The 27,010-nt window shown below is 46.1% G+C and overlaps 2 protein-coding genes and 1 long non-coding RNA gene across 11 annotated transcripts in view; 2 read left to right on the forward strand and 1 right to left on the reverse strand.

Moving 5' to 3' along the window:
* The window catches only part of axin1 (axin 1), a 75,709-nt gene extending 65,420 nt beyond the window's left edge, over nucleotides 1-10,289 (forward strand). For 7 of the 9 annotated variants that reach the window (XM_035405436.1, XM_035405435.1, XM_035405437.1 and 4 more), the window contains 6 exons: nucleotides 1,859-2,403; nucleotides 2,885-3,064; nucleotides 3,503-3,751; nucleotides 4,387-4,494; nucleotides 5,943-6,092; nucleotides 7,425-10,289. In XM_035405436.1, the coding sequence (XP_035261327.1) occupies nucleotides 1,859-2,403; nucleotides 2,885-3,064; nucleotides 3,503-3,751; nucleotides 4,387-4,494; nucleotides 5,943-6,092; nucleotides 7,425-7,551 (1,359 nt within the window). In that variant the 3' untranslated portion in view covers nucleotides 7,552-10,289. The remainder of the gene's footprint in view (nucleotides 1-1,858; nucleotides 2,404-2,884; nucleotides 3,065-3,502; nucleotides 3,752-4,386; nucleotides 4,495-5,942; nucleotides 6,093-7,424) is intronic. The other 2 variants (XM_035405441.1, XM_035405442.1) reach the window with 2 other exon arrangements.
* Nucleotides 10,290-10,906: 617 nt separating this feature from the next.
* On the reverse strand, nucleotides 10,907-11,986 carry LOC118220550. Its single transcript, XR_004763971.1, has 2 exons — nucleotides 11,393-11,986; nucleotides 10,907-11,142 (listed from the first exon to the last, which is right to left on the reverse strand). It is a non-coding gene; the product is annotated as an uncharacterized LOC118220550 (long non-coding RNA).
* On the forward strand, nucleotides 11,879-26,894 carry LOC118220547 (general transcription factor 3C polypeptide 1-like). The gene is made up of 38 exons (XM_035404374.1): nucleotides 11,879-11,954; nucleotides 12,061-12,315; nucleotides 12,580-12,798; nucleotides 12,903-13,079; nucleotides 13,390-13,533; nucleotides 13,923-14,019; nucleotides 14,136-14,259; nucleotides 14,353-14,514; nucleotides 14,749-14,864; nucleotides 15,224-15,587; nucleotides 15,757-15,917; nucleotides 16,032-16,165; nucleotides 16,255-16,408; nucleotides 16,561-16,664; nucleotides 17,049-17,200; nucleotides 17,338-17,619; nucleotides 17,706-17,851; nucleotides 18,044-18,141; nucleotides 18,265-18,361; nucleotides 18,539-18,716; nucleotides 19,250-19,367; nucleotides 19,458-19,593; nucleotides 19,695-19,779; nucleotides 20,030-20,185; nucleotides 20,300-20,457; nucleotides 20,786-20,928; nucleotides 21,237-21,318; nucleotides 21,683-21,795; nucleotides 21,909-21,968; nucleotides 22,061-22,154; nucleotides 22,365-22,537; nucleotides 23,196-23,495; nucleotides 23,857-24,101; nucleotides 24,262-24,551; nucleotides 24,707-25,262; nucleotides 25,806-25,830; nucleotides 26,060-26,252; nucleotides 26,510-26,894. The coding sequence occupies exons 2-38, from the start codon at nucleotides 12,095-12,097 to the stop codon at nucleotides 26,732-26,734; spliced, it is 6,282 nt and encodes a 2,093-aa protein (XP_035260265.1). The 5' UTR covers nucleotides 11,879-11,954; nucleotides 12,061-12,094; the 3' UTR covers nucleotides 26,735-26,894.
* The last annotated feature ends 116 nt before the right edge of the window (nucleotides 26,895-27,010 follow it).

The following is a 27,010-nucleotide window of genomic DNA, read 5'->3' on the forward strand; positions in this document are numbered from 1 at the left end:
AAACAGATTTGATTGTTTCCATTTTCATTATAATTGTTATAAGGTTTTGTAATGTATATATGGAAAATGAAGAGTCAAATGGTCTTTGCTTTTAAATTTTCATATTGTCAGAAAGTGCATACAATGAGACCGGGCTTTTGCATTTGAAATATGTCACGATTTTTGCACGCATCAAATGAAAATGAAACGGTCGCTGAATTGCATTTTGAAATATGACCCGATTATTCTTCCATAACTGGCAGTTTGACGAAGCCTAAAATATTGCATCTGTTTATCCATAATACCAATATGGCCACAGTTGAACTGTCGAGTTTCATAAATATGCATGCTTTAAATTCATTGCATTCTCCTACCAGTTTAGTGTTTTCTAATGAATTCAGAAGAGGCTGACTGCGTGCATGTGAAAAAGGCTAGATTCGATTTGGCAGCTCAACCCCTCGTCAAAATGAACTGTGAGCGCGGAGCAATGCTCTCCGCAGCTCCTCGTAGGAGAAAATGTCTGCTCGCCAGCCGCTCGTCAAAAAACGGCCTCGGAATCACGATCCTGTACCCGGAGTCTGCGTCGAGGCAGCCGGCACGTACAGTTCAGGCCGCCGTTTGCCGAAGGCCTCCACGCCGGGTTACTTCGAACCCGGGCGAACAGGTGAAGGGGCGGCCTCGGCCGGTGGCCGAAAGGTTGCTTCTGGAGAAAGGCGCTGCGCACAGCTGTCCCAGGACTCGAAAACTCCTATATATGAGGCAAATTCAGGTTGCGCGCACATGTACCGCGGAACACTAGAACCGTACGTGCCAGGCTTCTTTTATCTCTGCTGAAAGGACGGGCTACGTGCCAGATTCCAGCTCGGCTAGGGAAGTGAACGCAGTCTTGAATTACACCTGCCATAATGAAGGCGAACGTCTTAAAAGCGCAGTGTGTAATGTCAGGGTGTGCATTCTCGATCATCGCTTCTTTTGTCTCGCTCGCTCTCTCTCTCTCTGCACCAGTGCAGTCATCATGACGGGGTAGTAAGGCATAAATAATGTAGCAGGGTGACCTCTGCTGGTAGAACCCTTGACAAAACTTAGAATATTGCCGAAAACACGAACCTTCAACATGTGACCTTCAAGTAATTATCTGCCTCCGCCATCGGGTGGAGTGGAGGTTATGTGATCGCCCATGTTGTTTGGTGTGTCCTTCCGTATCTTGCTAATACAATGAATTCAAACTTTCCGGATAGATCTGGTTGAAAGTCGGAGTTGCCGCTTGTAATATAACTGTTCAGGGTGGGGGTGGGTTTCACTCCGTAAGGTGCCGGTTTTCAAGTGTAAATAAGTTGAATAAACAGGCGTACTACGGTACAAAAAATAAATCCATGTTGATAGCAGCCGGCAGCAGTGGAGTACGTTCATTAGGGAACTGGGCTTGTCACTCAAAAGTTCCCAGCTGGGGCACTGTTGTTGTTCTTATGGGCAATGTCCTTAACCTGATTCGCTTCAGTAATCACCCAGCTGTATAAAGTGATTGAATGTTTATTAAAAAGGAGCATTTACTGAACCATAAATGTAAATGAATGAATGTATGAATCATTGCATTTATAAAGCATTTTTCCAAATGCTCAAAGTGCTTTACAGTGACGAGTGGGAACTCACCTCACCCACCACCAATGTGTAGCACACACTTGGATGACGCACAGCAGCCATTTTGGGCCAGAACGCTCATCACACATTAACTAATGTGCTGTATGTAATATAAGGAATTTTAGGAGGTTTAAAATACAACCTACTTTAAAAAGTATTATAAATTTAATTAAAGTTGTGATAAAGCTCTGTCATGCATACTCATGCAACGATTTTCCCTGGTCTCAATTGTGTCCTGAAGGAAGAGGAAGGGGACGACGCCGACGTCTCCACAGTGCCCTCGCTGGCGAGCCACAAGCTCCCGCCCGCCCCGCAACACTACAGCGCCCGCTACTCGGAGACCACCTACAACGGGCTCCAGCTGCGCGACGCCCACGAGGAGAACCCCGAGTCCATCCTGGACGAGCACGTGCAGCGTGTCATGAGGACGCCCGGGTGCCAGTCGCCCGGCACCGGCCGCCACTCGCCAAAGTCCCGCTCGCCGGACGGCGTCCTGTCGGGCAAGGTGCCCGGGCTGATGATGCCGCTGGCCCCGGGCCACGGCAAGCACCTGGCCAAGCAGGGCCTGAAGCCGGACGCGGGCAGCATGTACCACCACAAGCACGTCTACCACATCCACCACTCGGGCGGCGTCAAACCCAAAGAGCAGATCGAGTCGGAGGCCATGCAGCGGGTGCAGAACAACTTCGCCTGGAATGTAGAGCCGCATCACTATGCAACCAAGTCCCGCAGCTACGCCGACAGCATGGGCGTGGCCCCCAACGCCATGGAGTCTTTGGGACACAAGTATGTGCGCTGACGTCTTCATGGCTCTGCTGCTTTTCACCTTCTCACTTTTATGCTTGGTCTCTAATTAACTGCCTTCTGCATCTCTGCTCAGTTGGTGTATTCCTAAAAAGGAATGTGTGTAGCAAGACCATTTTTTGACAAAAATCTAAGTGATGTTTAGGGGGTTTCTATGGTTTCTACGTAGGCCCTTCCTGGTACCTACAGGCTGCCTGTTACCATTAGCGAAAGATCCGCTTCTCCTCTGATTGGCAATGTGGCATTTTTCTGACTGTGAAATGTAGGGGATAAAATGCTCTAAAGCTCACAGGCGAGCACATTGGACAAGTGCACACGTTTCAGCAGCAGTGTCCTTGTTTTACAGGTTCTGGTGGCGCAGTATTAGCTCACGGTGTAACTGGATAGTCCAAATAGGAGGAAAAAGAGCAAAAACGTGGGAAAGAAAAGGGTCCCAAATGCTAAATTTGATTTGTCCTTGCAGCAGTAAAGGCAGCACGCTGTCCAAGCGGACCTCCAAGAAGGCGGAGCCCGGGAAGGGCGAGGAAGTCCGCAACTTTGACATGCAGGGCCCTCCGGAGGATCTGGAGAGGAACCAGAAGATCATCCAGTGGATGATGGAGGGCGAGAAAGAGGCAGGCCGCCACAAGAAGGCTCCTTATGGGTGAGTTTACTCCTGTGAAGAGGAGGTTTTCTGGAATGTCTTTTCAGAATTCTAACTCTGTGAAGAGTAGGTTTTTTGGAATGCTTCCTCAAAATTCCAACCCTGTTGGAGAGTAGGATTTTTGTAATGCTTTTTCAGAATTCTAACTCGGGGGGGTTTTAGAACTTCATTGCATTCAGTTACCAGTAGTGATTGTTACTTCAGCATTAGAATGTTCAGTTAAGGACATTCTGGTCACACATTTGTGATCTGAGACCTCGAAGGGTTAAAGGGCGAGGGAGGAGGCGGGGCCAGCCTCATTACGGCGCCCCCGCTCGCTCCTCTGGTCCGCCCCGGCGCGAGCGGCGTGTAATCGAGGCTTAAGCCCCGGCCCCCGCCGGGCGGGGCTCGTGCGTGCCGAGTTCAAACGGGCGCCTCTCTCTCTCCCCCGCCCCTCAGGAGCGCCGCCGGGCCCAAGAAGACCCTGAGCCACGACGCGCTGCGGCCCAGCTCGGTGGAGCGCCCCGGGGCCGTCCACCCCTGGATCAGCGCGCAGCTCCGCAACACCGTGCAGCCCTCGCACCCCTTCATCCAGGACCCCACCATGCCCCCCAACCCCGCGCCCAACCCCCTCACCCAGCTGGAGGAGGCCCGCAGGCGGCTCGAGGAGGAGAAGAAGAAGTCGGGCACCCTGCAGACCAAACAGAGGTGAGGCTCCTGGACCCCCGCCGTCCGCCGCGGCGATCACGTGATCTGCCCGTTCCTCGGAGCGCGCCCCTCGCCCGCGAAACGGACGCGGATTAAGCGCGTACGCCCAGCAGACAGCGGTTGCGCCGCTTGCTTCGCCCCTCAGGTTTTTCTTCCCACCGAGATCGAGCCCTTTTGCGGCTGTGAAATTAGTGTTGGATGCGTCCCCTGGGTGAAGCGCTTAAGCAGTGCTTCTCTGTGTGTGAAGGCATGAGGTCAATGTGACAGATGCTGCTGCAGCGTAGCGAAAGATTAGAGAAGGGTCTGTGTGGTACAGTATGTTGGGAAGTGTGAGTGCATGCCTGTGTGTGTGTGTGTGCGTGTGCATATGCCTGTGTGTGATCGCGTGTGTGTGTGTCCGCACGAGTGTGCATGGCTGTGTGTGTGTGTGTGTGCATGTGCATGCCTGTGTATGCAGTGCATATGCATTTGTGCACATGCCTGTGTGTGTGTGTGTGTGTGCATGCATGCCTGTGTGTGCGGTGCATATGCGTTTGTGCACATGCCTGTGTGTGCGTGCGTGCGTGCGTGTGTGCACCTCAGGCTGACAGTGCGAGACCCCGCAGGCGGTCTCTAACTCCGGGGTTGTTCCTCAGGTATGTGATGGAGGTGATCCAGAGGGGTCGAGCTGCTGTCAGGCCCACTCTGTTCCCACCGCTCAGCGTGGTGCCTGCAGTCTCCGACATTGATCTCTCCGAGTCCCAGTACGTTGCCCCACTGCCTCTCTGTAGTGCTTGTCCAGTCCTCCGCTCAAGTGAATGTCCAGTGCCGTGAATATACAGGCCGTGCTCTGTATATACACTGGTGTCCCCAAGCTTTAGATCGATTCGTTTGCTCTCGTAGTGCACTAACAAACAAAAACCCGAGTGTGTGTATGTTTGTGTGCGTGTCGATGGATTCGTTTGCAGTTACTAAATTAAGACTGGTAAAGATGAATTTACTTTATAAGGGGTGAATGCAGTCAATCTGCCAATAAATGACTCGAATGAATCGATATAATTAGCCCTAGCAAAAGAAACAAGGGTTTTTTACGAGCTTCTGTGTGATTAATTTAGCTGTCGTACAGTTTTACGTAGAGTAAACTAACCCCATTTGTTGTTTATAGCGCCTAATCTTATTTAGTTCTACTTTCTTTCAAGTGTCTATCCAGATATTGAGAACAGAAGGGCAACGCTCTCGCTAGCACTGATCAATCTAAGGCAGAGAGCGAGGCTTTGATACGGCGTGTATGGATTTTGGGCCGTGGGTGGGGGTGGGGGTAGGGGGGGGTGCAGTCCCCCCCACGAGACTGGAAAGGCACGTCCTCAGTCAGACAGGCAGCTTTATGATGTGGGGAGACTTCAGAGCGGCGGTAATGAGCAGATGAAAGCGCGGCGGCCTGGATGTGCCGGGGCCCCGCCGGGCCGCGCCCCGCTCTGATGTGGCCCCCCGCCACGCTTTCATGGGGGACCGGGAGCGCGCGGGAACACGCTACCTGCTGGCAGGACAGAGCAGGACCAAAGCGGCACCCTACCCTCGCCCCACTTTTTAATGCCTTTCCGCAGCCCCGCATTAAAGGGCCCGGAGCGATGACACCAGCTCATAAAATATGATCACAAGTTTTTTTTTTTTTTTTTTTTACGGCGGGATGGTGTCGCTCTGCGTTACTTTGAAGCCGTTTCAAAGGGTTTATCCCCCGTCCAAAAAAAAAAAGAAAAAAGGAGAGGAGGAATTGGCTCTGCAGAACGGGGTCGTTGACCGTCTTTTTAAGAAGCGAATTCTTCAGCTTGCGCCGTTTACAGCTGGTTCCTGACGTTTGATCTCTGTGCAGAGGCCCACTGGGAATTCTCATGAATCCCTCCGTATACTGCGTCTCCCGCATGCCAGCGTTCAGAGCAGAGAAAATGGTGGAAGGGTTAGCGTGTCTGGATTCACAATTGAGAAACTGTCCTGGTGCCCCCCCGCCACACCCACACCCCCCCCCCTTTCCCCCCTTCCCCATGTGATGCCATTCTGTGACATCTCATGTCCGTGAGTAAGTTGCTTTTGTTGTGTCTGGAGTTCCCTCGAGACGTGTGTCGTGGCAGTAGGTTTCTTGGCGGGAGTACGGTAAAGTATTTTGAAGGTTTGTTTTGTTTTACGGCGCTTTACATGGACGATGTTTCTTTTCCAGGCATAAAACAGTGAAGAAGCTGCCCTGTGAGAACATCACGGTGGCGTATTACTTCTGTGGAGAGCCTATCCCCTACAGGACGTCCGTCAAAGGAAGGATAGTCACGCTCGGCCAGTTCAAGGAGCTGCTGACAAAGAAAGGGAGCTACAGGTGAAGCCGCATTTTATTCTCATCCTCAGTCACTCAGTCCATTCAGACGCTACATTAGCTTATTTGTAGTCAGTTGTGATTTTCCATACACTGTGATACAACAACCTGCTTCATTAAAGACTAAATCAGACCGTGTGCTCAAGCTGAAGAAATAGCTTGCAGCGATGCGATGTGCTGTCCCACTTTCCAAATCAAATCTTGGCTATGCCAGGTCAGTTTGTGACCTCAGCATGGTCACCGGGGTCGGTTGCACCAGCCAGAGGTACGTCTGGTCTTGTGGGTTGGTCCAACGTAAAATTTGCACGTGGCCAGACACCGATTGCAACTGTAACGCTGCATATGGGTGTAATAATTCTGCATAATTCTATGCCTTATACGGGGTAGTCATAAGTGGAAACAGTCTGACTATTCTCCTAGATAAAACTGCTAAATGAAAAAACAACAACAACCTATGAATATGGAGCAACTATTTAAATAGATGCACACTTTCAGACGCGCAAGAATATTCAGAGGCCAGACAAATCTTCTCGACATGTACGGGGATAGTGAGTTGATTGAACACTTCCGTTTCAGCAAGGTTGAGCTGTTATGTTCTGTCTGGACACGAGTATCGACATGTATTTTGAGTACAGTTCAATTTTCGATTACTTTCATTTCTGGGTGTAGTTAATTTCTCTTTTTTTTTTAAAATTCTGTCATAATATTAGGTGTAGGTTAGTAAAATAGATAAATATTAAATAACTTAACAGACATAAATAGATAGTGGTTGGCACCATCAGGCAGTAGCAGTATTGTAGCGTAGCAGTGTTGCACTGCCTAACAAAATTTGCATGATAGCATGTGTCAACTTGAACATGCATCTATGCTGGACTTGGCTGCACCTAATCATATTTTTAGATGGTGCAACAGGTGTAAATATTGAACACGTCAGATGTAGCTAAGATCGACTTAACGGTTAAGACCAACCTTTTTACGTCCAGCTGGTTCAACCGGCCCCAGGGGATTAAGGGTCGTTTTTGCGCAGAAGCTGGGTGATCAGATGCCTGTAGTCTGTCTGCATACTGGCTGTGTGAGTTGGGTGGTCCTCCAGCGCAGTAACTGCGCTGCTCAGCAGGAGAACTGTAGACTACAAAATGGCGGTTTAGGCTGCTTTAGGAAACGTGCATTTGTTTGGCCTCATGAATTGAAAGGGCAATCTCAGGGAGGGAATTTCAGTTTTAAAAAATAAAGAAGGACAAACGACCACACCGGGGAGCATTGTAAGCTTCTTCGTGGCGACAAGCTCATCTGTTTTTTTTTTTTTTTTGTTTTTTCTTTTCTTGATTTTGGTAGGTATTACTTCAAGAAGGTGAGCGACGAGTTTGACTGTGGTGTCGTGTTCGAAGAGGTACGTGAAGATGACGCGATCCTGCCCATCTTCGAGGAGAAGATCATTGGGAAAGTGGAGAAAATCGATTGAAGGGCGAAGTGGGAGGCACGCTGAAAGAAAAGCCCCGTTCGGAGAGGGGCGAGATGTCGTGATGAGCGAAAGGGAAAGTGTTCCGGTGGAAATCAGAGGAGGAAATCCAATGGAATGAGGAAACGGGGAACGTCTTAGTCAACTGGATGGGAACATTCTGGAAGAACCAGAGGTTGGAAAGTGTCACTGTGGGATATCTAATACAGACTTATAGGCTTCCACTTCTGCACAGAGGTTTTATTTTTCTTTACCAGCTGCTCAGTGCTTAGGAGAATAAATGGTGCTTTAACAGCAGAAACTGCTTCTCGTGGGAAAATTTGAAAAAATGACGATTTAAAAAGGAATGATGCAGCATTATATTTTCTTTGGTATATTTCTAACTCTGTAATGTAGCATTGTAAAGTTGTACTAGAAAAATTGTACTTTGAATCTGTTTACTACAGCTGCATATTTTTGATATGATGTAATAGAAGGAAAGTATCCTTTGTAATGTAACAATACTTTCGTGTAATTTTGATATGTACAGGTACTTTTAAATCTACCAGATGTGTACAGGCCCTCTGTTTAAACATAAAACAGAAAAAGTTTATATATATGAAAGTATTTTTTGAAAAGTCTATTGGTTTTTACCCCCATGCATTCAGTTGGATGGGCAGCTCCAATTCAGTCACTATTTTGTTTTGAACTGCTCATCTTAAGCGTCCAAAATTTCTCTTTGTGTATGTCATCTGCCACTATATCCTATTACTATCCAGCTTTTCCCAAGTGCTTGTAAACCTCCCAAACCCCCAGAAAAGCCAATATTGTCCCGACTGCTGGAAGTAAAGGTACACAACCATTCACTTCATAAATCTGAAAATCAGAGGTAACCGCTGTGTGAACATGCTCTTAACCGCTGCCTCTGTGCTCTGACTGTTGAAGGAGGATATGACTGTAACCGCTGCACTTCCTCGGTGTGGTACATGCTCGCTGGGAACTTTGCTCTTTCTGGGACTGTTCCATTCTCAGTAGTGTCACAGAGCTTCAGTCTTCCTGGTGCCAGTTGGCCACATGCATGGAGAAAGGTACCCTATTCAGGTATACTTTAGTGCATTTACCCTAAGCAGATCCATGCAGATCAGCAGGAAATCCTAGAATGTATTCCACAAAAGTGGGAACAAAAACAAAACAAGCAAAGCAAAAAACAAAAAGCCACCCCCCCCCCACCCCCCATGCATTCTTTAAACATGCCATTTATAGTAAATTAATACCAAAATGAGCAATATTTAAGAGCAGTCCTTGGAAGTGTAGATTGCTGTTCACACATTAAATATGTGCATTCACCATTTCAAAACAATTTACATGTTTGAGAGGGGAGTCACTTGTTCAGGGACTGCAGTGTAGAAAATGTCAGGTTGTGATGGTAAAGTGTATCTATGGGAGTTGGCAAGCGGCGTGGAGAAAGGATTGATCAGTCATTGTACAGAAGCTGTCTGTATGCTGGATCACTGAGCAGTGGGGTTGTTAGTGAACCATGGGGTTAATTCTGGTTTTTAAATCTAATTCATGTTTACACATACCTTAATGTATTAAAAAATGGACTGAATGTCTTATGTTTTTCAACTTATTTAGGCTAAATTTGGGTGCCTGATGACATTAATGACATTTGTTTAAAAAAAATAAAAAAAATTGAACCTATAGTATAAATTAATCTACCTTTTTGCTGGATCATAAAACACCAAAGAGCACCGTATACATTAAAGACTTTAGTGTTTGTAATCAGTTAATTTGTTTTAAAGTTTTATTTTAATGATTTTGTTTGTACTGCATATCTGCATAAATTCTTTTTGTCTTTGGTCATAGCCCTCAAATTCAAAGCTCGGTGCAAAAGGTGAAGAGAATGGCATACTATATATTTTATTCTACAGGGGTCAGCAGTAGAATGTATAATGTTTTAATGCATTTAGGTAAATAAGTGACATGCAGGAATTATTAGGATATCAAACGAGTGTTAAATCGCTGGGGGTACATGCTATATCTGCATCCTGCTTAGGGAAATTTTAATGTTCTCCAAATGCTATTTTTGTATTTATTTAGACTGATTCTTTTCCTAATATGCAGGTCTGTACAAAGCTAACATCTAGTAATGAACTTCTGTGACTAAAACATACATTTTAAAAAAATGCTGTTTTGCTGATAATGCCAACTTTATTTATTCCTTTTCAATATCCAAAAATATCAGAATAGGAACTGAATAAAAAAATGTGGAAAACTGTCAAAGTTTTTTTCTTTTTTTTTCTTCTCCAGTCTCTGTATTGGATTGTAATTTTCAGCATGCTGTTGGTTTTAGTCACAGGAGATGGAAAATGAAATGGCAGAATTACTGTGAAAGCCCTTAAGTGACTATCCCAATGTAAAATGGCTGTATTGTAAATGTATATCACGGAGTGCCTTTATATTAAAATCTCTTTTTGTCTTTTGTGCGATTCCCAAATGTCAGAGGCTTTGCTTGCATCCAGGGTCTAGTCCACCCCCCCACCCCCCCCCCCCACCCCTCCACAGCTTTGTTAGTCATCATTTTAAGTGACACTGCATAAATTCATTCTGGATATGCCTTTGTGTAAATATGTACATTTTCATATGTGTCTTGAACCAACAGCACATTTGGATATTTAGTACCATGGTCATACTTCAGTGTGCTGACTTGTACAGTTATCTTTTAAAAGGTACTTGGACAATAAAGAAATTAAACAACTGTATGGTTTGTGTGTTCTTAGTCTCCTCTTATAATCTAAAAATAGATTATACTGTATATGTCACCGTATTGTTATCCCTCTACAACCCTGCTACAGTATTTTTATCCCTCTACAACATTGCTTTACAAATATTGGTCATTTTGCAAAGGGTTAAGATATTGCTGTTTGAAAGCAGGAACTGTGGTTTTGTAGTCACTTTATTTTTTACAGATATAATTCTGAAAACAGCAGGCTATGTAACGGATAATTCATAAAACGAAGTAACCTATCATGTCTCCTTCCACTTCATAAATCTGAAACCATTTAAAACTTGTTTGAATTTCACTGAAAAATTTGTAAAGATAAAGACAGTAAAGGTTTGTTTATTTAATCAGAGATTATGGATTATATTTTAGCACAATAAATTACTTTATGGTGCCAGTTTTGTGGGTGTTAAGCAGTGTTTTTAAATCTGTCCAGTTTATAATGAAGACCATGACCCCTGCTTTTCTTAAGGATGACAATGCATATGCTTTACTGATTAGTCCAAACATCCCTCCTGACACCATGAAATCTTAGAGCACATTACGTGTACAACGGTATTGCCGACATTTAAAAAAAACGAATGCAAATGACTGTAGTCATTATATGCGACATTAAAACTTTATTGGAGGTGCACAATGGCAAACATTGAAACACTACATGACACCAGCCAAACTATTTTGCAGATGTACTGGGCAACGTGAATCGACCAGGATGCATGCGGCATAGGGGGCATAGTTATGTTGATGACCCAGAGCAGTGCGCTGTGCGATCACCAAGAGAAGTCACTCCTGCACAGGTGGGGAATACCCATAATGTCCGGATCTGTGAACAGCTACAGAAACAAAGATGGTGGAGAAAAACTACAAAGAATCACGTTTTAGGGATACGTTGTTGATATGACTATGTGAATAAATATTCAATAATTACGTTAAGCAAAACATTGAGATCTTGAGAGCTAGCTCGAAAACAAGAGCCTTAGCTATTCAATATGGCATTGTAACTTCCCCAACAAATGTTAACCTACTTCATAAATATCCATCACGCACTGTGTAGACCAGTGTTTGTGCAATATATTTACTTACGTGTTTTGGCCGTAAATGGGCACCACTAATAAACGAAAAAAAATGTCTCATAAAACTAACTTGTGACAAGACTGAAAAAAACAACTGATTCCCCTTTCAAACAGGTCAAGATACCCCATCTCTGCATAATTTGTCATTAACAATGGGCAATAAAATCCAGCCAGTTGTCACTCTCGGTAGCACCTTTCCAGTTTGGTTGCAATGTTTATCGTGCTGCTAAATTGTATTGCCATTCTCTAAGATCAGTGTCTGTTTCTTATGCATTTCGTGTCTGCAGCCAGAATTCTACATTATAAAACGGGTGTTATTATTTTCATTCAGCTTATTATCAAAGCCAAACGTCTTGCAACATTTATCAGAAAATTTGAGCTGACAGACTGATATTTATTTATATTTTTCCAGACTGACATGATGTACACGAATGCCGAAAAACACGTATGAAACGTAAAGCACAATGTCGAAGGTCAAATGTGAAGAACGTCACAAGCGTAGGGCAAGCGGTTGGAGGAAGACGTTGTTCTAAGCTAGCTACGCCAACGTTAGCTCAATGTGTAACGCTAGTGTAAGGGCCTGTTTTGTACGATTTTATTCACGAACCGTTTATACTTTAATCTGTGAAATCGGACGCTTTGTGCATTGTAGTGATTGCTCTCTGTGCAATTCCACAGGCTTTGGAAAAGCCTGAGCAACATACGTGCGACGATGGATGCTCTCCAAATGCTTATCGATGAAGTTGCTCTGGAAGGTTTGGATGGGATAACAATCTGTTCTCTCTGGATCCGTCTTGAGGACAGAAGTCCCAAGTTTCCTCTAAAGCTAGACCTTGCTACAAAGGAGCTTCTTTGGAAATCATTGGTGTGTGATCCAGATATCGAATTCTACGAATTGCCAAGGGAAAGGGCGCAACTAAAATTATTTGACCGGTAAGTCTGAGCCCGAATTCAGTGACAGCGCAGCGTTAACAAGCTCAGGTAGACAACGTTACAAAACAGGAAAACTTGCTGTCTGCAACGTGAAGGCAACGTGAAGTTTGCTAACCAATAGTAAGGTACTATTAGCTTTCTTGCTGGCTATTTGTTTGTGCTAGCTAGCTAACGTTAAAGTTCCTTTCTTGCAAGTCAGCTGACGTCAGATAAGTTATCCAGAGGCTTGTTATAGTGATTACCTGGTATCATATGGCTTTATAGGTTTGCAGAGATCGACCCAGAAACCGGCATACAGGAGGTTCGGCGGGCAACGCCATCTCCAGACATACCGGAAGACTGTTATCCTGTCAAAGTCATTCAGGAAAACGAAGACGGGATTCAAGGATCTTGTCCGTTTTTTGAAGAACGGAAAAATATTACCAGTCAAGTCAGGACTGTTGACTTTAAACCATGCAGCTCTCTTGAAGATGCCATTGATAAGTAAGAAACCACTGCTCATCAAACACGTCAATTTATTAGCCAGTTTTCTCAAATATATTGTGCTCTAACCATAGTCTTATTTTTCTTCATTCAACGTTATGCAGATGGGGAGAGAAGCTCGTTATGGTCGCATCTCAAAAGGTCCGTTTCAGGACTTTGATTGGATGTGAAGGGGATCCTGACCTTAAATTGTCAGACCATTCATACTGCATCTTGGAGCGACTGGGCAGGGCAAGATGGCAGGGAGAGCTCCAAAGAGATCTACACAGCAGAATCTTCAAGTACAGATACATCTTTTGTCAATGTTAACTGAATGTTATGCTTTCTTCAAATAATTTTTATATATTTATTGTGAAAACCATGCAAAGAATTCCTATCTCCTTCTTGGGTTGCTTTTGGGCAATAGTCCAGAGAGGTCATTTTTTATCCAATCTCTCATTTAATTTTTGAATCTAGTTATTACTATTCATGCCAGGTCTGATATCTTGTAACCTTTGCCACTTGGAGAACATTTAGAAAGCCAGCCAGGCTGCAGCCCTCCAGTTAAATGTGTAATGTATGACGTTGTTTGTTTATATTTCAATCTGTCAGAACAGACGCTGGAAAAATGCACTACCTGAGGAAGTCTCTGGACAAGAACGGTCTGATCACCCTCCAGTCTCATGTAATCCGAATGGCAAACGGTGGCCAACAGTATTCCATCCTTATCCTCCTCAAGAGATTCCATGTGGACAGGTGAAATTGCACCTCATCTGCAGTCTGTTGATGTATCTACTGAATTTAGGCTAAACTATTACTGTAGTTCTATCCATCAGCTTATGAAATATGTGGACACAAAAACATATTATACTACTACTACTATTACTGCTAATAATAATGATAACAGTCATAATAATTGCCTATTTATAATAGCCACCATCTGTCCTTGAACATGGTTGATTTGATTAGTGAATGTGTCAAATGTAATGTCCGTTCAATTCTTGATATGCCATGAGAATTTTGATTTCCTTTTTTTCTGCACATCATTTATGAACACAACAATAAAGAAACAAAATGTTAGCGGAGCTCTAAAATGCGGCAATGCGTTTATTTATTTATTTATTTTATTTTTTACAATATTTTAGGAGGAGCAAGTATGACATCCTGATGGAGAAAACCTCCAACATATTGTCTGTATGCCCAAAAAATATTGGTGCGATGATCAAACTGCGAGAGCAGCTGGTAAGATGTATTTAATGTATGTGTTTAAAACTTAAGAATCTGATCAGCACCTTTGGAGGAAAAGCAGTTTTATGATGGAAATTGAAAGTCGCAGTGGCGTTCCTTCTCTTTTCCAGTGTGTGTGCGAGCGGACGTTCAAGCGTGTGTACCAGTACATGATGGCTGCCAAGCTGGTTCAGATTGTGTCTGTTCCGCTGGAGGAGCTGAACCCTAATGCAGGACCATGTAAAACCAAAAGAGGTACTGTAGCTCTCCCAGACGGCCGCCGATCTGAAACATGCTGACATGAAGTACGCACGTGCACCAATGCGCATGCATTTGTTTCTTCTGCAGGAACGGATATCATGGTGCGATGCATCAAGCTTTTGAGAGAGTATAGGAAGAAGGAGGAGGAGGATGAGGACGAAAACGATGAAGATGACTGTTATAGGAACCAGCCTAACTCAGAGGGTCCCATCAGAGAGCTAGACACACTAGTGCAGGCCTATGAAATAAGTGCGTCCAGACCCTCACGTTTACAAGCTGTGTGAAATAATAATAATAATATTAATATGATGAGAAAAAACTAACTTTGTGCATTACTGATCACAGATAAAGAAAAATAGATGTGTAATGGAAAAATGTTTTTTATAGTAATGTGCTAAATTGTGATTGGAAGTACTATTCAGGTCAACACAGAAATTATCCGTGTTCAGGTTTCTCATTAAATTTGCATCTTTTGATGGACAGTTGTAAGCAGTGGAACAAAAGGAATTTCCCAATCTGCTCTCAGAGGGCTCATGAATGTGGGGAAGCTTGAAGGACGCATGATATGCCGTCATCTGGAACGAAACAACATGATCAAGGTAGGGTATATTCTGATGAACCCTCTGTGTGAACCTTTACCTGCTTTTTCTATTGATTCCTCTGAAAAGAAGAAGTATTGTTCACATTACATTACAGGCATTTAGCAGACGCTCTTATCCAGAGTGACTTACAGAACTTTAGCATTCACATTACATCCACTTATACAGCTGGATATATACTGAAGCAATGCAGGTTAAGTACCTTGCTCAAGGGTACAATGGCAGTGTCCTACCCAGGAATCGAACCTGTGGCCTTTAGGTTGCAAGACCAGTTCCTTACCCATTATACTACACTGCCACCCTGTTGTCGGAAGTGCTAGCGGGTGATTGGTTCAAAGCGGCACCTGTCTTCACCAAAGGGCTTCATGGAGGACGAGGGCCGTCAGAGAACCATCAAGTACATTAGCAAGACCTTCGTGGAGCAGAGTGACTTGAATCGCCAGTTTGTGAAGGAGAAGGCGCGGAGCGAGCAGCTGAGGACAGGCAAGACGGCAGATGTGAGCGAGGTGGAGGTGTCGCTGTCGCCGCCTGCGGAGGATGTGTCCATGGCGGAGGAAGAGCAGATGTTGTCAGAGCAGCAGCAGCAGCCTACACCAAAAGGCAGCTCATCTAAAAAACCTGCTAAAAATTCAAAACAACCTTTCAAAGAGAAGTCCTTAAAGCCAACCCCATTAAAACAAACCAAGCTGGACTTTCCCATCCTGCAGTCAACACCTATTAAGCGTGAGTACACACTATAGTGTTTGGCTGGCACCCTTGTCCAATGTGCAGTAGATTGATTGCATCTAAGCATGCGTATCATCTTCGTAAGGCTGGATATATTTCACTTATGTTGGGATGTTAGCGGAGGTTTTTCTTCCTGTGTCTCAAATATTTACTTTTCTCTCCACAGCATTTACTCCTAAACGAGTGCGTGGAAGCCAGACCAAGCGGGTGGTGCAGGATCTGGACCAAGGTGACACAAGTCTGGACACAACCTGCAGCCAGAGCGCACACAGCAGTAACGTTAATGACACCAGCGTGACGATCGTGGAGCAAGTCATCGGTCAAAAGGTCTTTTTAGTTTGTTTAGTTATTATTTTTGCCGTTTAATAGTTGTGACTAACCAAAGTTGCTGACTGTGCTGGCCTCTCTGAGGTTTTCACGGGAGCCCACTTCTCACCCCAGGAGTCACGGCTTCTCAAATCGGGGAAATGTTCCCAGCGAATGCCGCATTCCCATCAGACATACCGGCTGCTGAAGCGCAAGAACCTCATTATCGAAACCATCCGCAGCGTCAAACTCATCGACAGCCTGCACTCGTGAGTAACGTTCGCTGTGCAGCTCGGGTGTGTGGCAACGTTTGGTCTGTATGTACGAGTCTTTGCTGACAACCGTCTCCTCTGACCAGGCTGCAGAAGATGATCGTGGAGGAGGAGAAGCAGGATGGAGTGTCTACCAGATGCTGCAAAAAATCCATCATGAGGCTGCTGAGAAGCCTCTCCAGAGAGGGAATGCTCAAACTGTTCTGCACCACCATTATACAGGATGGCATCAGCAAAAAGGTACCAGGACAGAGGCCTGAGACACAGTACCTGTACATCAACAGTATGGCTTTTATTTACCAAGGAGCTTAGCCTCAGTTCTGTGCCAACATCTCTCGACTAAGAAACAATTTGGCTTCACGTCTTTTTTTTTTGTTTATTTTTTGTTTCAGGTGGAGTTTGTGGTCCATCCCTCCGTAACCCCAGATGACCCCTTGGTGAAAAGTGCCATTGAACAAATCAGATTCCGCATCTCAAGCTCCTATTCACAACAGAGGTGAGAGGAGTTTCACAAGTGATGGAAGAATGAAGCTTTATGTTTATCATTGATACACTCATTGGAAATCTGTGAAATCTTTATTATTTTTTCATTATTATTAAAATTATTATTACTATTATTAGTTTTTTATAGTTTATCCAGGTGAGTCTAATTGAGATAAAACATTTTTTTTAAAACCTTCAAAAGCACTGAAAGGCTGAGTGTTTGTAGCACACTGAAAAAGTACAATACAAAACAGTACAATTGAAAACAAGCGTGAAATGGCTCCACCTGTTATTGGGTACTTGCAGCTACAATCTGCCATCAGTAGTTTCCAACAGGTCGGAGAAGGGACTGTGGTGGAGGCCAGAAAGTGTGACTGGGCTGCCGTTTCTCTCACAGGATGAAAGTGCCTCAGGCTAATGTGGAGGAAGAGAACCAACAAGGGGATGACACTAAGGGCAAAAAGAAGGGAGCCGGTCCCCAGAAGACGCCTGTGAGCAGAACCAAAGGAAAAGCGCAAGCCAAGGAGAAGTCCTTCAGGCCTTCTATTGGTAGTGTACTGTGTACTATGTTGGTACATTTGGTAAATCCAAATTTCTGTAGCTAGAAGAGAAAATGTTGGAAAGATTTCATTTTGAAGGGCAAGTCGCAAAATATCAAGTGATGATCTATTTTTTTGTGTGTGTAGTTCCAGGCCTTGGTCGGTCCCTTGGATTTCAGCCTAAAATACCTCGCCTTAAACTGGTGCACTTATTCCTGTGGTACCTCATCTATGGCCATCCTTTGAGGAGGTCAAGTGCTGATGAAGAAGGAGAAGAGGGTAAACGGAATGAATCAGCCAATCAGAGTTCAGAATCTCAGTCGTCCAATCAGACTGAAGATAAAGCCTCCACTCCCGATCCTCATTTGTCAGGGACGGCAGGCGACAAGGACGGAGCGGTCAGCGAGACCAAAAACGATCAAATCAAAGGTAAAATGAAATGCCCGATCAGTCCTTTGAATACCATTGAATACAAATGATAAAAACTCAGGCGCCATTTTGTGTGTCTCTTTTAGTGTATGTGGACGAATTGACATGGAGAAGGTACATACCCCCAACGCCCCTGCACAGAGAGTTCAGCTACGGCTGGGCCCTCACCAGCGACATGCTGCTCTCACTACCTCTCTCCGTCTTTGTCCAGATCATCCAAGTCAGCCACCAGGTGCCTGCTCTTTCACATATGTACATTCACGCACATTGGCAAAGACAAAACTTTGTCATAAAGATGTGACTTCAAAAGTTAATTTAAAAATCAGTGTAATATATGTTTAGGATTGTATATATGTAGGATTTAGCCTCCTTGAATGCTGAATTACAGTACTGAGTTTGTAACGTGCCTGTCTGATTGAAACAGGTCGACGGTTTGGATGCATTCCTGAGTGACCCTGTGAAGCAGCACTACCTCATTAGATTTCTTCCTGGGGAGATTAAAAAGCAGCTCTTATACAAAAGGTACATAGCTTCAGATAATACTCTTCTTTTACTTGGCTGTTTTGAATTGGTTAGTGTGCATTTGCCATTGAAAAAGAGCATTCCTTTTAATCTGTACCATGCAATGTTTTGTGTGTGTTACAGGAGGTATATATTTAGCTTTCATGAGTGTATGCAACGCTTGTGCTACATGGGACTAATGCAGTTTGGACCGATTGAAAAGTTCCAAGACAAAGATCAGGTAGATTTTCTTCTCAGTTAATTTGTGTAGATATTCAAATAAAGACATGTAAAAGGATTAAGGGATTGCAAACATAACTGTATCAGGACATTAAAGGGTACAGAATTAAGATGGATGATGTTATGCCTGGTGTCACTGTTATACTAAGTGCATTTATCATTGTATTTACCTTCTTAGATCTTTGTCTATCTGAGGAAGAAAGCCACCATTGTGGACACCACCACTTGTGAGCCCCACTATAATCTAGCTATGTCAAGCCGGCCTTTCGAACATCGCCGTTACGTTTTCGACACCCTGCAAGATGTGGAGAACTACTGGTTTGACCTGCAGTGTGTCTGCCTTAACACCCCTTTAGGTACACTCTTCTCTTTTAGTCAGTGCTGTTTCCTTCTATTTTAGTGATATTTCCTTTAATCTACCTAGCAACTGACCTTTCTGAATTTATCTGCTTATTTAAGGTCCCTGTAGTGCAGGGCTGCCCAACGCTGTTCCTGGAGATCGGTTTTGCTTCAACCCTAACAAAGCACACACCACTCAACAGCTAGAGATCTTGTTGAGATGTTAATTAGTAGAGTCAGGTATGCCAAATTAGGGTTGAAATGAAAACCCACCAGATGGTAGATCTCCAGGAACGGGGCTGGGCAGCCCTGCTTTAGTGGAGTGTGTGAAACCTGTTTGTTTGGCACAGTTCACACGGTCCACTCGCCCAGGGTAGGCAGCCACGCTTGGCAGGGCCGGCCTAGACGCTCTCTGTGTGAGCTGTAGTGCCACCCTGTGGTCAGATCAGCGCATCAGCACACGCACATTTTCCAGCAGCGCCCTTTCGAGCCGGTCACTGTGGAAATCCTCAGAGCAGTCACTGCAGTTTGCCGTTCCCCGCGTCTCCAGGTGTGATAAGAGGCCCGCGCAGGAGGGGTCAGGCCACTGGCACGGAGGAGGAAGAAGCGGAACCTGCGGAGCAGATGCGGCCGGACGAGAAGTACTCGCGGTTGGCGTATACGCTAAAGTGGGTGTGGCCCGCGGTCGGGGGTTTGGGGTGGAGTAGCAGGCGAGCACGGGGGCTGACGGGCGACTTTCGGGGGTATGTCCTGAACAGGGGCAGCGCGGAGGTGACGGACGATGGGGCGATTCCCGGGGACGGTAAGGGAGCCGGAGGATTGGACTCCGCCTTCTTCAGCCACTTGAAGCGAAACTGGATCTGGATGAGCTACCTCCTCTGCAAACCTAGAACGGTCAGTACTTCAGCACGGTCCTCAATCGCAATAGCAACACTCACAAAACACACAGGTGTTTTTATTTGTGTGTTCTTTATATCTCCTGTCTTCTGTTCCAGCCTGGCAGCTCTTATGACAGTAACCCTACCCTCAGACTGAACAATCTCCTGTCCAAGCACCTATTGCCTCTGTCTATGCCTAGCGGTAAGGAGCTATTCCTAATTTAAAGAATTTAAGATGTGCAGTGAAGGTTGTGAAGTATATTTTACTGACAGTGTCAGGCGCGGATGTACGGTTTTGAACTTGCTTTGATTTTATGTGATTTTTTTTGTGAATCTCAAGCTGTGTGTGAGACATTTGTGTGAACCTTCGTAGAGCTGTGTAATATCTGTCTGTGTGTATGTGTTCCAGACTGTAATGGAGGCCTACATGTCTGCTTCTCTGTTGCCCTTAGGAAGCAGAACGGACCCCCGGTTGCCAGTGATGGAGGAAAAGATCCAGGTCACCGTCGAGTCCAGCGATAGGAACTCGCGAGTTGCGGGCGGGAAGAAACAGAAGCGCAAGAAGCAGAAGAAGGAGCCCGCGAAGCAGGCCAAGAGGAAGAAAAAAGGTGAGAAGTTCCGGCCTCCGAAACATTCGGGCCAAAACATGCTTTTTTTTAAAGGTTTGTATTCAACACGCAGGCAAAGCGGTTAATGACACTGTCTGTCACGTGGTGCTTTAGTGGGGAACCCTCCGAAAAAACGGGCGCGCCTCCCTTTCCACGACGAAGCCGACCTGTCCGCCCTCAAGAGGATGACTCGACAGCGAGTGACTTGGACCGTGCGGGAGGACAGCCTTCTGATGCTGTGCCGTGTTGCTAGCCACTTTCTCAATCGCAAGGTGAGCCACTGTCACTCTGATCGGCTGTGTAAACTTGGATACGTGTGTGCAGTTCCTCCCAATGGCTTACCTGGTTAAGTCACTCGCTCGCCTTGTTTCTTTAATTGCTGGTCAACCTCAAACCACTCCTTCATTCACCCGATTTTAAAACCCAAGTACAGGACACGCCGTGAAGCCCCTAAATAGGCTTTTTGTACTGGAGCAGTTTTTCTATATAAAAAATAATACTGACATACAATCAGATGAAGCTGCAGTGATATTCAAGAATGGTTCTCTGAAGGGCCCCCAGCTTGACCTGCCTGTGTGTGCTCACGGTTCTGCCGTGCAGATTAAGAAGCCCTTCGTCCCCTGGCAAGTGGTGCGAGACCAGCTCCACGCTCAGTTCGAGGAATCTCTGGACAAGACGTCCCTGTCGGTGGGCCGGCGCTCGCGCTACATCATGAAGAACCCCCAGACCTTCCTCAACTTCAAGTGGGTCATGTGACTTTAGGCTCTCTTGCTGTAATCTGGCACGGTCACCCGGCTTTTTGTGAAATGCTGTACCTTTATGCGTTTGCTGGCTTTTAATTCCCCCCTTGCAAAGCTTCTTCTCAGGCGGACACACATCTGTGCAAGTGGAGCTTTATTGTTTTTAACATTTAAATTTCAGACTTCCCCCCCCCCCCCACCCCTTTAATCACAGCACAGGGGCAACACCATCTGGTCTGATAACATCCATTTAATTCACAAACAAATCCAGTTTTAATATTTTTATCTCCGGATGTACTTTTTTCCCGTAGAATATGCCTGGCAGAGGTGTACCAAGATAAAGCTCTCGTTGAGGACTTTCAGAACAGGAGCAACAACTACGAGGACTCAGAGGTAGGACTGACAAATGGTGCTTAATGGGGTTTGGGTTGCACGCGATGAATGAATGAATCTGTTTCTGACCCCATTTCTGCATAGTTTTTTTTGTGTTACTAAAGCATAACAAATACTGTTAGCCTCGAAACCCATGTGAAATGTTTACTAATCCGTAGCCTTTTGTATTAAGGGTATCATGAACCATGTTAGTCTGGAAAGACTTTGGTTTTTGTATTGTAGCCCCAGTGAATCTCTGGGGCTGAAGTCTTTTTTAAAGGTTCTCATTTGATCAGAGGGAAATGATGAGCTAGTTGTTGATCAGTGATGTTTTGTATCCTGTCTTGTAGTTGGGCATTGTTGAGAGACTAATCTCCCATTTTAGGTGTGCGCCTCTGAGTTCAAGGAGTTTGTCGCCACCCTGAGGCAGAAGTTCAGCACAGATTCAGGAGACTGTTCTTTTGAAATCCCCGACAGCAAAGAGGATCTTTTCAAAAGGTTTGTGTCTGTGTACGGGAGGGATGAGAAGGAAGTTAAAAGTTTGCTGAAGAATAGCGCAAACGTACAGTGCTTTTCTACATTAGCATTGGTGCTGTGGTGACTCTTCACAGATTCAAGGTCTATGCCATTGGAGAGGACTCTGAGGAGAACATGAAGGACACCCTCACCAGGTAATATGGCATACAGTGAAGTGCACCTTTGAGAATGGGTGCTTTCCCATTTCAGGAAGGTAGTCTTGACAAAGCCAATGTTGTAATTGCAGCGTTGAAGACATCCATTCCCTGGTGCTCAATAACTTGATCCAGAGCACCCTGGTGCTGTCCACCATACAAATGAAGAGCTGTCGCTCCTTTCAGGTAATTGACTGAAAACCTGCTGTTCTCTTATAGCTTCCCAAAATGTAACCTATAAATATGAACAGAAAATCTGGCTTCAAATATGGATGTAATTAATCACTATTTAACATCAAAAAAGTTTTCACTGCTAAAACTATTATCTGTTTGTCCTCTCTCTCAAACACACACACACACACACACACACCACTCACTCTCACTTTCCGGCATCAGACCTTCCATATATACAGCAGGTACAAGCAAGAGCTTCTTTACAGGGCCTTTCTGAAGTGTCAGAAGCAAGGCCTTGTGAATCGTCGCCGCGTTCACAAGATCTTTGGGCCCAAGAAGTGCCGGGCGCTGCCCTTTCTTCCCATGTCCTACCAGCTGTCTCAGACCTACTACAGGTGAGCATCGCGTACTCTGTGACCACACGTCATAAGACTTCATTACTCGTTATGCCCAAATAAATGTGTATTTAAACTTTTAACTTACTGAGTATAATTTTTTTTGTATGGCATCAAGTAAATATTTCGAGGTTAGAAAGACAACATAGGTTAAATATATAATGTTGTCCAACCCTTTGCACTGACTTGAAGGTTCCAGACTTTCTTTCTTGTTCCAAAGTGAAGTCCAATATGTTGTTTGAGGCATAGGACACAAATAAACCATTATCTAAATTCAGGATGAAAATCTTTTTTTCTATTACTGTATATTAGAGCTGCCCATTCCTGTTCCTGAAAATCTACCGTGCTGTAGGTTTTCACTCCAACCGTGCCAAATCAGGGTGAAATGGAAACCTACAAGATGGTAAATCAGGGTGAAATGGAAACCTACAGGATGGTAGATCAGGGTGAAATGGAAACCTACAGGATAGTAGATCTCCAGGAACAAGACCTGGGCAGCCCTGCTGTATATGGTCAAAGACTGGCAGCATTTTTAAAGAAACGGAAGGGTGTAGATGTGGGAGGGTAGTCTCTAAGGACTGAGGCAAGTGGTCCAAAGGAATGTCTGACCAGCTGTTGTCTCGTTCCCTCCTCTGTCCCTGACCCCGCCCCTGCCCAGGTGCTTCACCTGGCGCATCCCTAACACCATCTGCACCGAGGCCTTCGAGTTCCTGGAAACCCTGCGGAGCTGCGGGAAGGATGACCGGCCCAACAAGTTCGTATTTCAGAACCAGGAGACGAGCGAGACCGAGCCAGAGCCTGAGTCGGACATGGTCCTGTTCCCCCTGGACGGCAGTGGTGGCGCCTGCGTGATCTGCATGAGCCTGATGGTGCTGGGCCTGCTGTCCGTGGAGCTGACCATCCCTGACCAGATCGTGGTGGTGGACAGCACCTTGGTGGAGAACGAGTTAATAAAGAGGTAACTGGGGACATGCGCTCGTCCCAGCACTGCATGAATATTTAATCAGCTTTAACTGGTTTTCAATACAATTGTATCATAAATGAAGTCCATAAATTCTAAATGAAAATATATATGACATAATGCATGTCTAATCCTGCGTGCTTCTATACAGGCCTTAGTTTAGGAATTGTCAGTGGCAATGTTCTCACTCTGCACCCATGTAGTGAGCTCTGCAGCTGAAGTCTGTGCTCTTGATGTGTGCCTTTCCTAACTGGGCCAGTCAGGAACCTGTGGTTCTTCCTTTGAACGGGAGTCCTATGTAAAAGTCTTGATCAGGTGTGCCTCATGCTGGTCGAGAAACGTTGCTTTTCTGTCTCAGTGCCGGAAAGGATGTGGCAGAAGATGACGAGGACGACGACATGGAGGAGGGCGAAGGGAAGAAGAAGTTTGAGGTGAATCCCCGTCAGGCCTCCCGGACCAACTACCTGCTGATGCGGGGCCTCTCCGTCCCGGGAATCGTCAGCATGCGCAACCTCAACACCTGTGACAACGTGGTGGTCAACTCCTGCACCATGAGGGTGAAGCTTCGCAACACCCCTGCCCACGCCCTCTTCAGCTCTGACTGTGAGTCCCGCTCTTCTGTGCAGCCCACCCCGAGGCCTCTTCCTTGCAGTGTCGTCATCACGCTCATTTATTGAAACGCCTCCCGCAGGTTGCTCGGTCGGTATGAGTCGGTGGGAAGGGCTGAGTCCCGTTTCTGTCTCGTGTTTTGTCGTTGCCGCAGGGGACGGCAGCCTCATAGATGGCGGGTTGCAGGGGGAAGCCTGCTTGCCCAAGCTTTTCACCTACCTAATGAGGCGCTCCGGCGACTCCGGCGCCTCGGAGAGCTTCAGCGACCGCTGCGTCAACGCGTACGGCTACAGTGCCGAGGACCTGCGGGCCGCGCTCGACATCCGCGCCGCCCTGGAAGCCGCCGGGTCCTTCGGCTGCGACAGGCTGGAGCTCAGCCGCAGCTTCTCCGCCCTCGAGGAGGTGCGGGACGGCAGGACCAGAACATTCCGTCAGTACCTGCAGGTGAGGGCTGCTGATTTTCAAGTCTGTATTTCTCTTACGTTTGATGGATACTGGGCTATTGTCAGAAGTCTTTTGGAATCATAGGTTTCCAGGACTGTCAGTTTGTAGCTTCGATCATGTTCAACCGCTTGCTTCAACGTTGTATTCTTGCACAGGACCTAGTGAACCTGGAGGAGGTCCTGGTTGTCGGAGGGAAAACTGTGCGCGTGGTGGCTGTGAAATATGCCGACCCCTGGCTAGTGCACACCCAGACCGCCGAGAGGCAGCCTAGCAGGAGCAAGGACCCCTCCTCACAAAAGCTGACGCCCAGGAAGAGGACCCGGCCACAGGGGGGGGAAGAGCAGCAGGCGCCCCCGAGGAAAAGGCCCGCCTTGGAAACGGAGAAGGAAGCGGCTTCCGGAAAAAAGAGGCGTCTCAGTGAAGAGGCGGAGCCAGCGAGCGCTCACGCACCCGAGGGAATGGAACTCTCCGAACAGTCAGCAGGGCCGGATGCAGATGCGGGGCCCAACGCAGATGCGGGGCCCAACACAGATGCGGGGCCCGGGGCCCAAATGGAGGATGCCGCTAAAGGAGAGGCCCCAACTTGGGAGGGAGGAGAGGGGCCGGGCGGCACCCTGCCGGACGAAGCGTCACCCCTTCCGCCATCTCCCGTCGGTGATCCTCCTGCTCAGTCCAGTGAGAGCACGGATGCAGAGCACACTCAGACTAAAGGTACGTGCTTTCTCCAGGTGTGTACAGTGCTGGATTCAAATAGGACATTTATGCTAGCGTTTTACCATTGGTGTGATGCTGCCGCTTATTTCTTCCAGCCCCCCAGTGGTGGAATAAGCTCCTGTAATGTTACAGTCGTATCTTTTGTCTCAGACTGAGAACACACCTGCTTATATGGCTGACCTAATGCTGAATGTTTATCATGGCTTTACTAGCCTCCCGTGTGTTTCATCTAAAATCATGTCCTCAAACCCATTCGCTACTTAACGCACGACACTCTCTCCCTATTGCATCTATTATAGCTCTTACTTTAACTATGTCTTAGCTGTATGTAGTGACTATTTCTAAGTTATGTATTGATAGCAATGATTGGTTGCAACCCTAATGATTTGGTTGTCCAAAACTTTTCTGCATGCACTTATGTTCAGTAAGTCGCTGCTAATTCTGCTAATTGCCAAAATTTAAATAGTTTTCACTCCCTCCCAGTTGTTCCCACTTTGTGACCAGATGTTCACTCTGTTTTTTTAATTTTTATTTTTGCAGATGGAAATGACAGCCATGTTGAAAGGTAAACATTCCAGTTGTCATTTCATATCACCAATGACATTATTTACCAGCAGAGAAAACCAAATGCGTGAGCAAAATATTCCCCCTGGCCTTCACCCTATATGTACACGTGAGCACAATAGCGCATCCTCCTTGCTCTGGGGGCACCTTGTTCCAGATGGTATGTGCTCCTGAGTGTTGTCGCCCTGCTGCTTGTCACCTCAGCTGTCGGCTCTCCCCTGTCCCCGCAGTGCGTTCGACAAGGTGAGCTTCATCAGCCGGCCCTGGCGCATCGTGGACGGGAGCCTGAACAAGCCCGTGTGCAAGGGCATGCTGGAGTCGCTGCTCTCGCACATCATGTCCAAGCCGGGCCTCCCCGAGTCGGCGCTGGTGGAGCACTACCGAGGCGTCCTGCAGCCCGTGGTCCTTCTGGACCTTCTGCAGGTGAGCCTTCCTCAGCTCTCTTCTGCCTGCTTTCTCACTGGCCAATCAGAGCACGAGGAGACGGTTCCTGTGGGGGCTTATGATAACTTCTTAAGATGATGGATTTCTCTCTTGGCTTGTCTGTTCTCAGCAGACTGATTGATTGTTTAAAATTTTTTTTGACTACCTGACTTAGGCCTTCAGTGTGGGACCTTGTGTAGAGGCTGTCTGGTCTCATTTTCTTAAGACTTGAGGACTAAAAGCGTGCCTTTCCCCAGGGTCTGGAGGAGATGGGGTGCGTGCGGAAGAGGTACATGATGGGACGGCCCCGGGCGTCCCTCTTCTCTCCCGCACGTGCGGCCGAGGTGAAGGATGAAGGGGTGAAGCTCAGAGACAACGCCACCGCGTTCTACGAGCCCGAGGTGGACTGCTGCCTGAGGCTCAGCAAGGTCTTCCCTCACGAGGCCAACTGGAACAAGTGGGTCCCCTTCATACACTCCTGAGAACAGCACCACCACCAGGCCAAAACGTGCGCTTTTCTCATTCCGTTTGAAATTCCACAGACTAATTGTATTTCCTTTGGTATGTTCTTGTACGACTATAATGTGTGTCATTCTCAGAATCTTAATCCCAATAAACAGGTAATTAAAGCTTAAATCCTGAGGTGTTGAATGTCGTAAAATATAATTTACTGTGTCCCATTTTTCTCTATTATTTTTAATTATGAATTAGAATATCCTGCTAACCCAGGACACTTCAGCATCATCCTGCAGCTCTGT

This window comes from Anguilla anguilla, chromosome 2, assembly GCF_013347855.1.
Source record: "Anguilla anguilla isolate fAngAng1 chromosome 2, fAngAng1.pri, whole genome shotgun sequence".
In the NCBI taxonomy this organism is placed as follows: domain Eukaryota; kingdom Metazoa; phylum Chordata; class Actinopteri; order Anguilliformes; family Anguillidae; genus Anguilla; species Anguilla anguilla.

Excerpts from the sequence above, each read along its gene's own strand:
- LOC118220547 (XM_035404374.1), top strand. The coding sequence starts at position 12,095 with ATGGATGCTCTCCAAATGCTTATCGATGAAGTTGCTCTGGAAGGTTTG. Across the intron at positions 12,799-12,902 it reads CTTGAAGATGCCATTGATAA|ATGGGGAGAGAAGCTCGTTA; the intron begins GTAAGAAACCAC and ends AACGTTATGCAG. Across the intron at positions 18,142-18,264 it reads AAGCAGCTCTTATACAAAAG|GAGGTATATATTTAGCTTTC; the intron begins GTACATAGCTTC and ends TGTGTGTTACAG.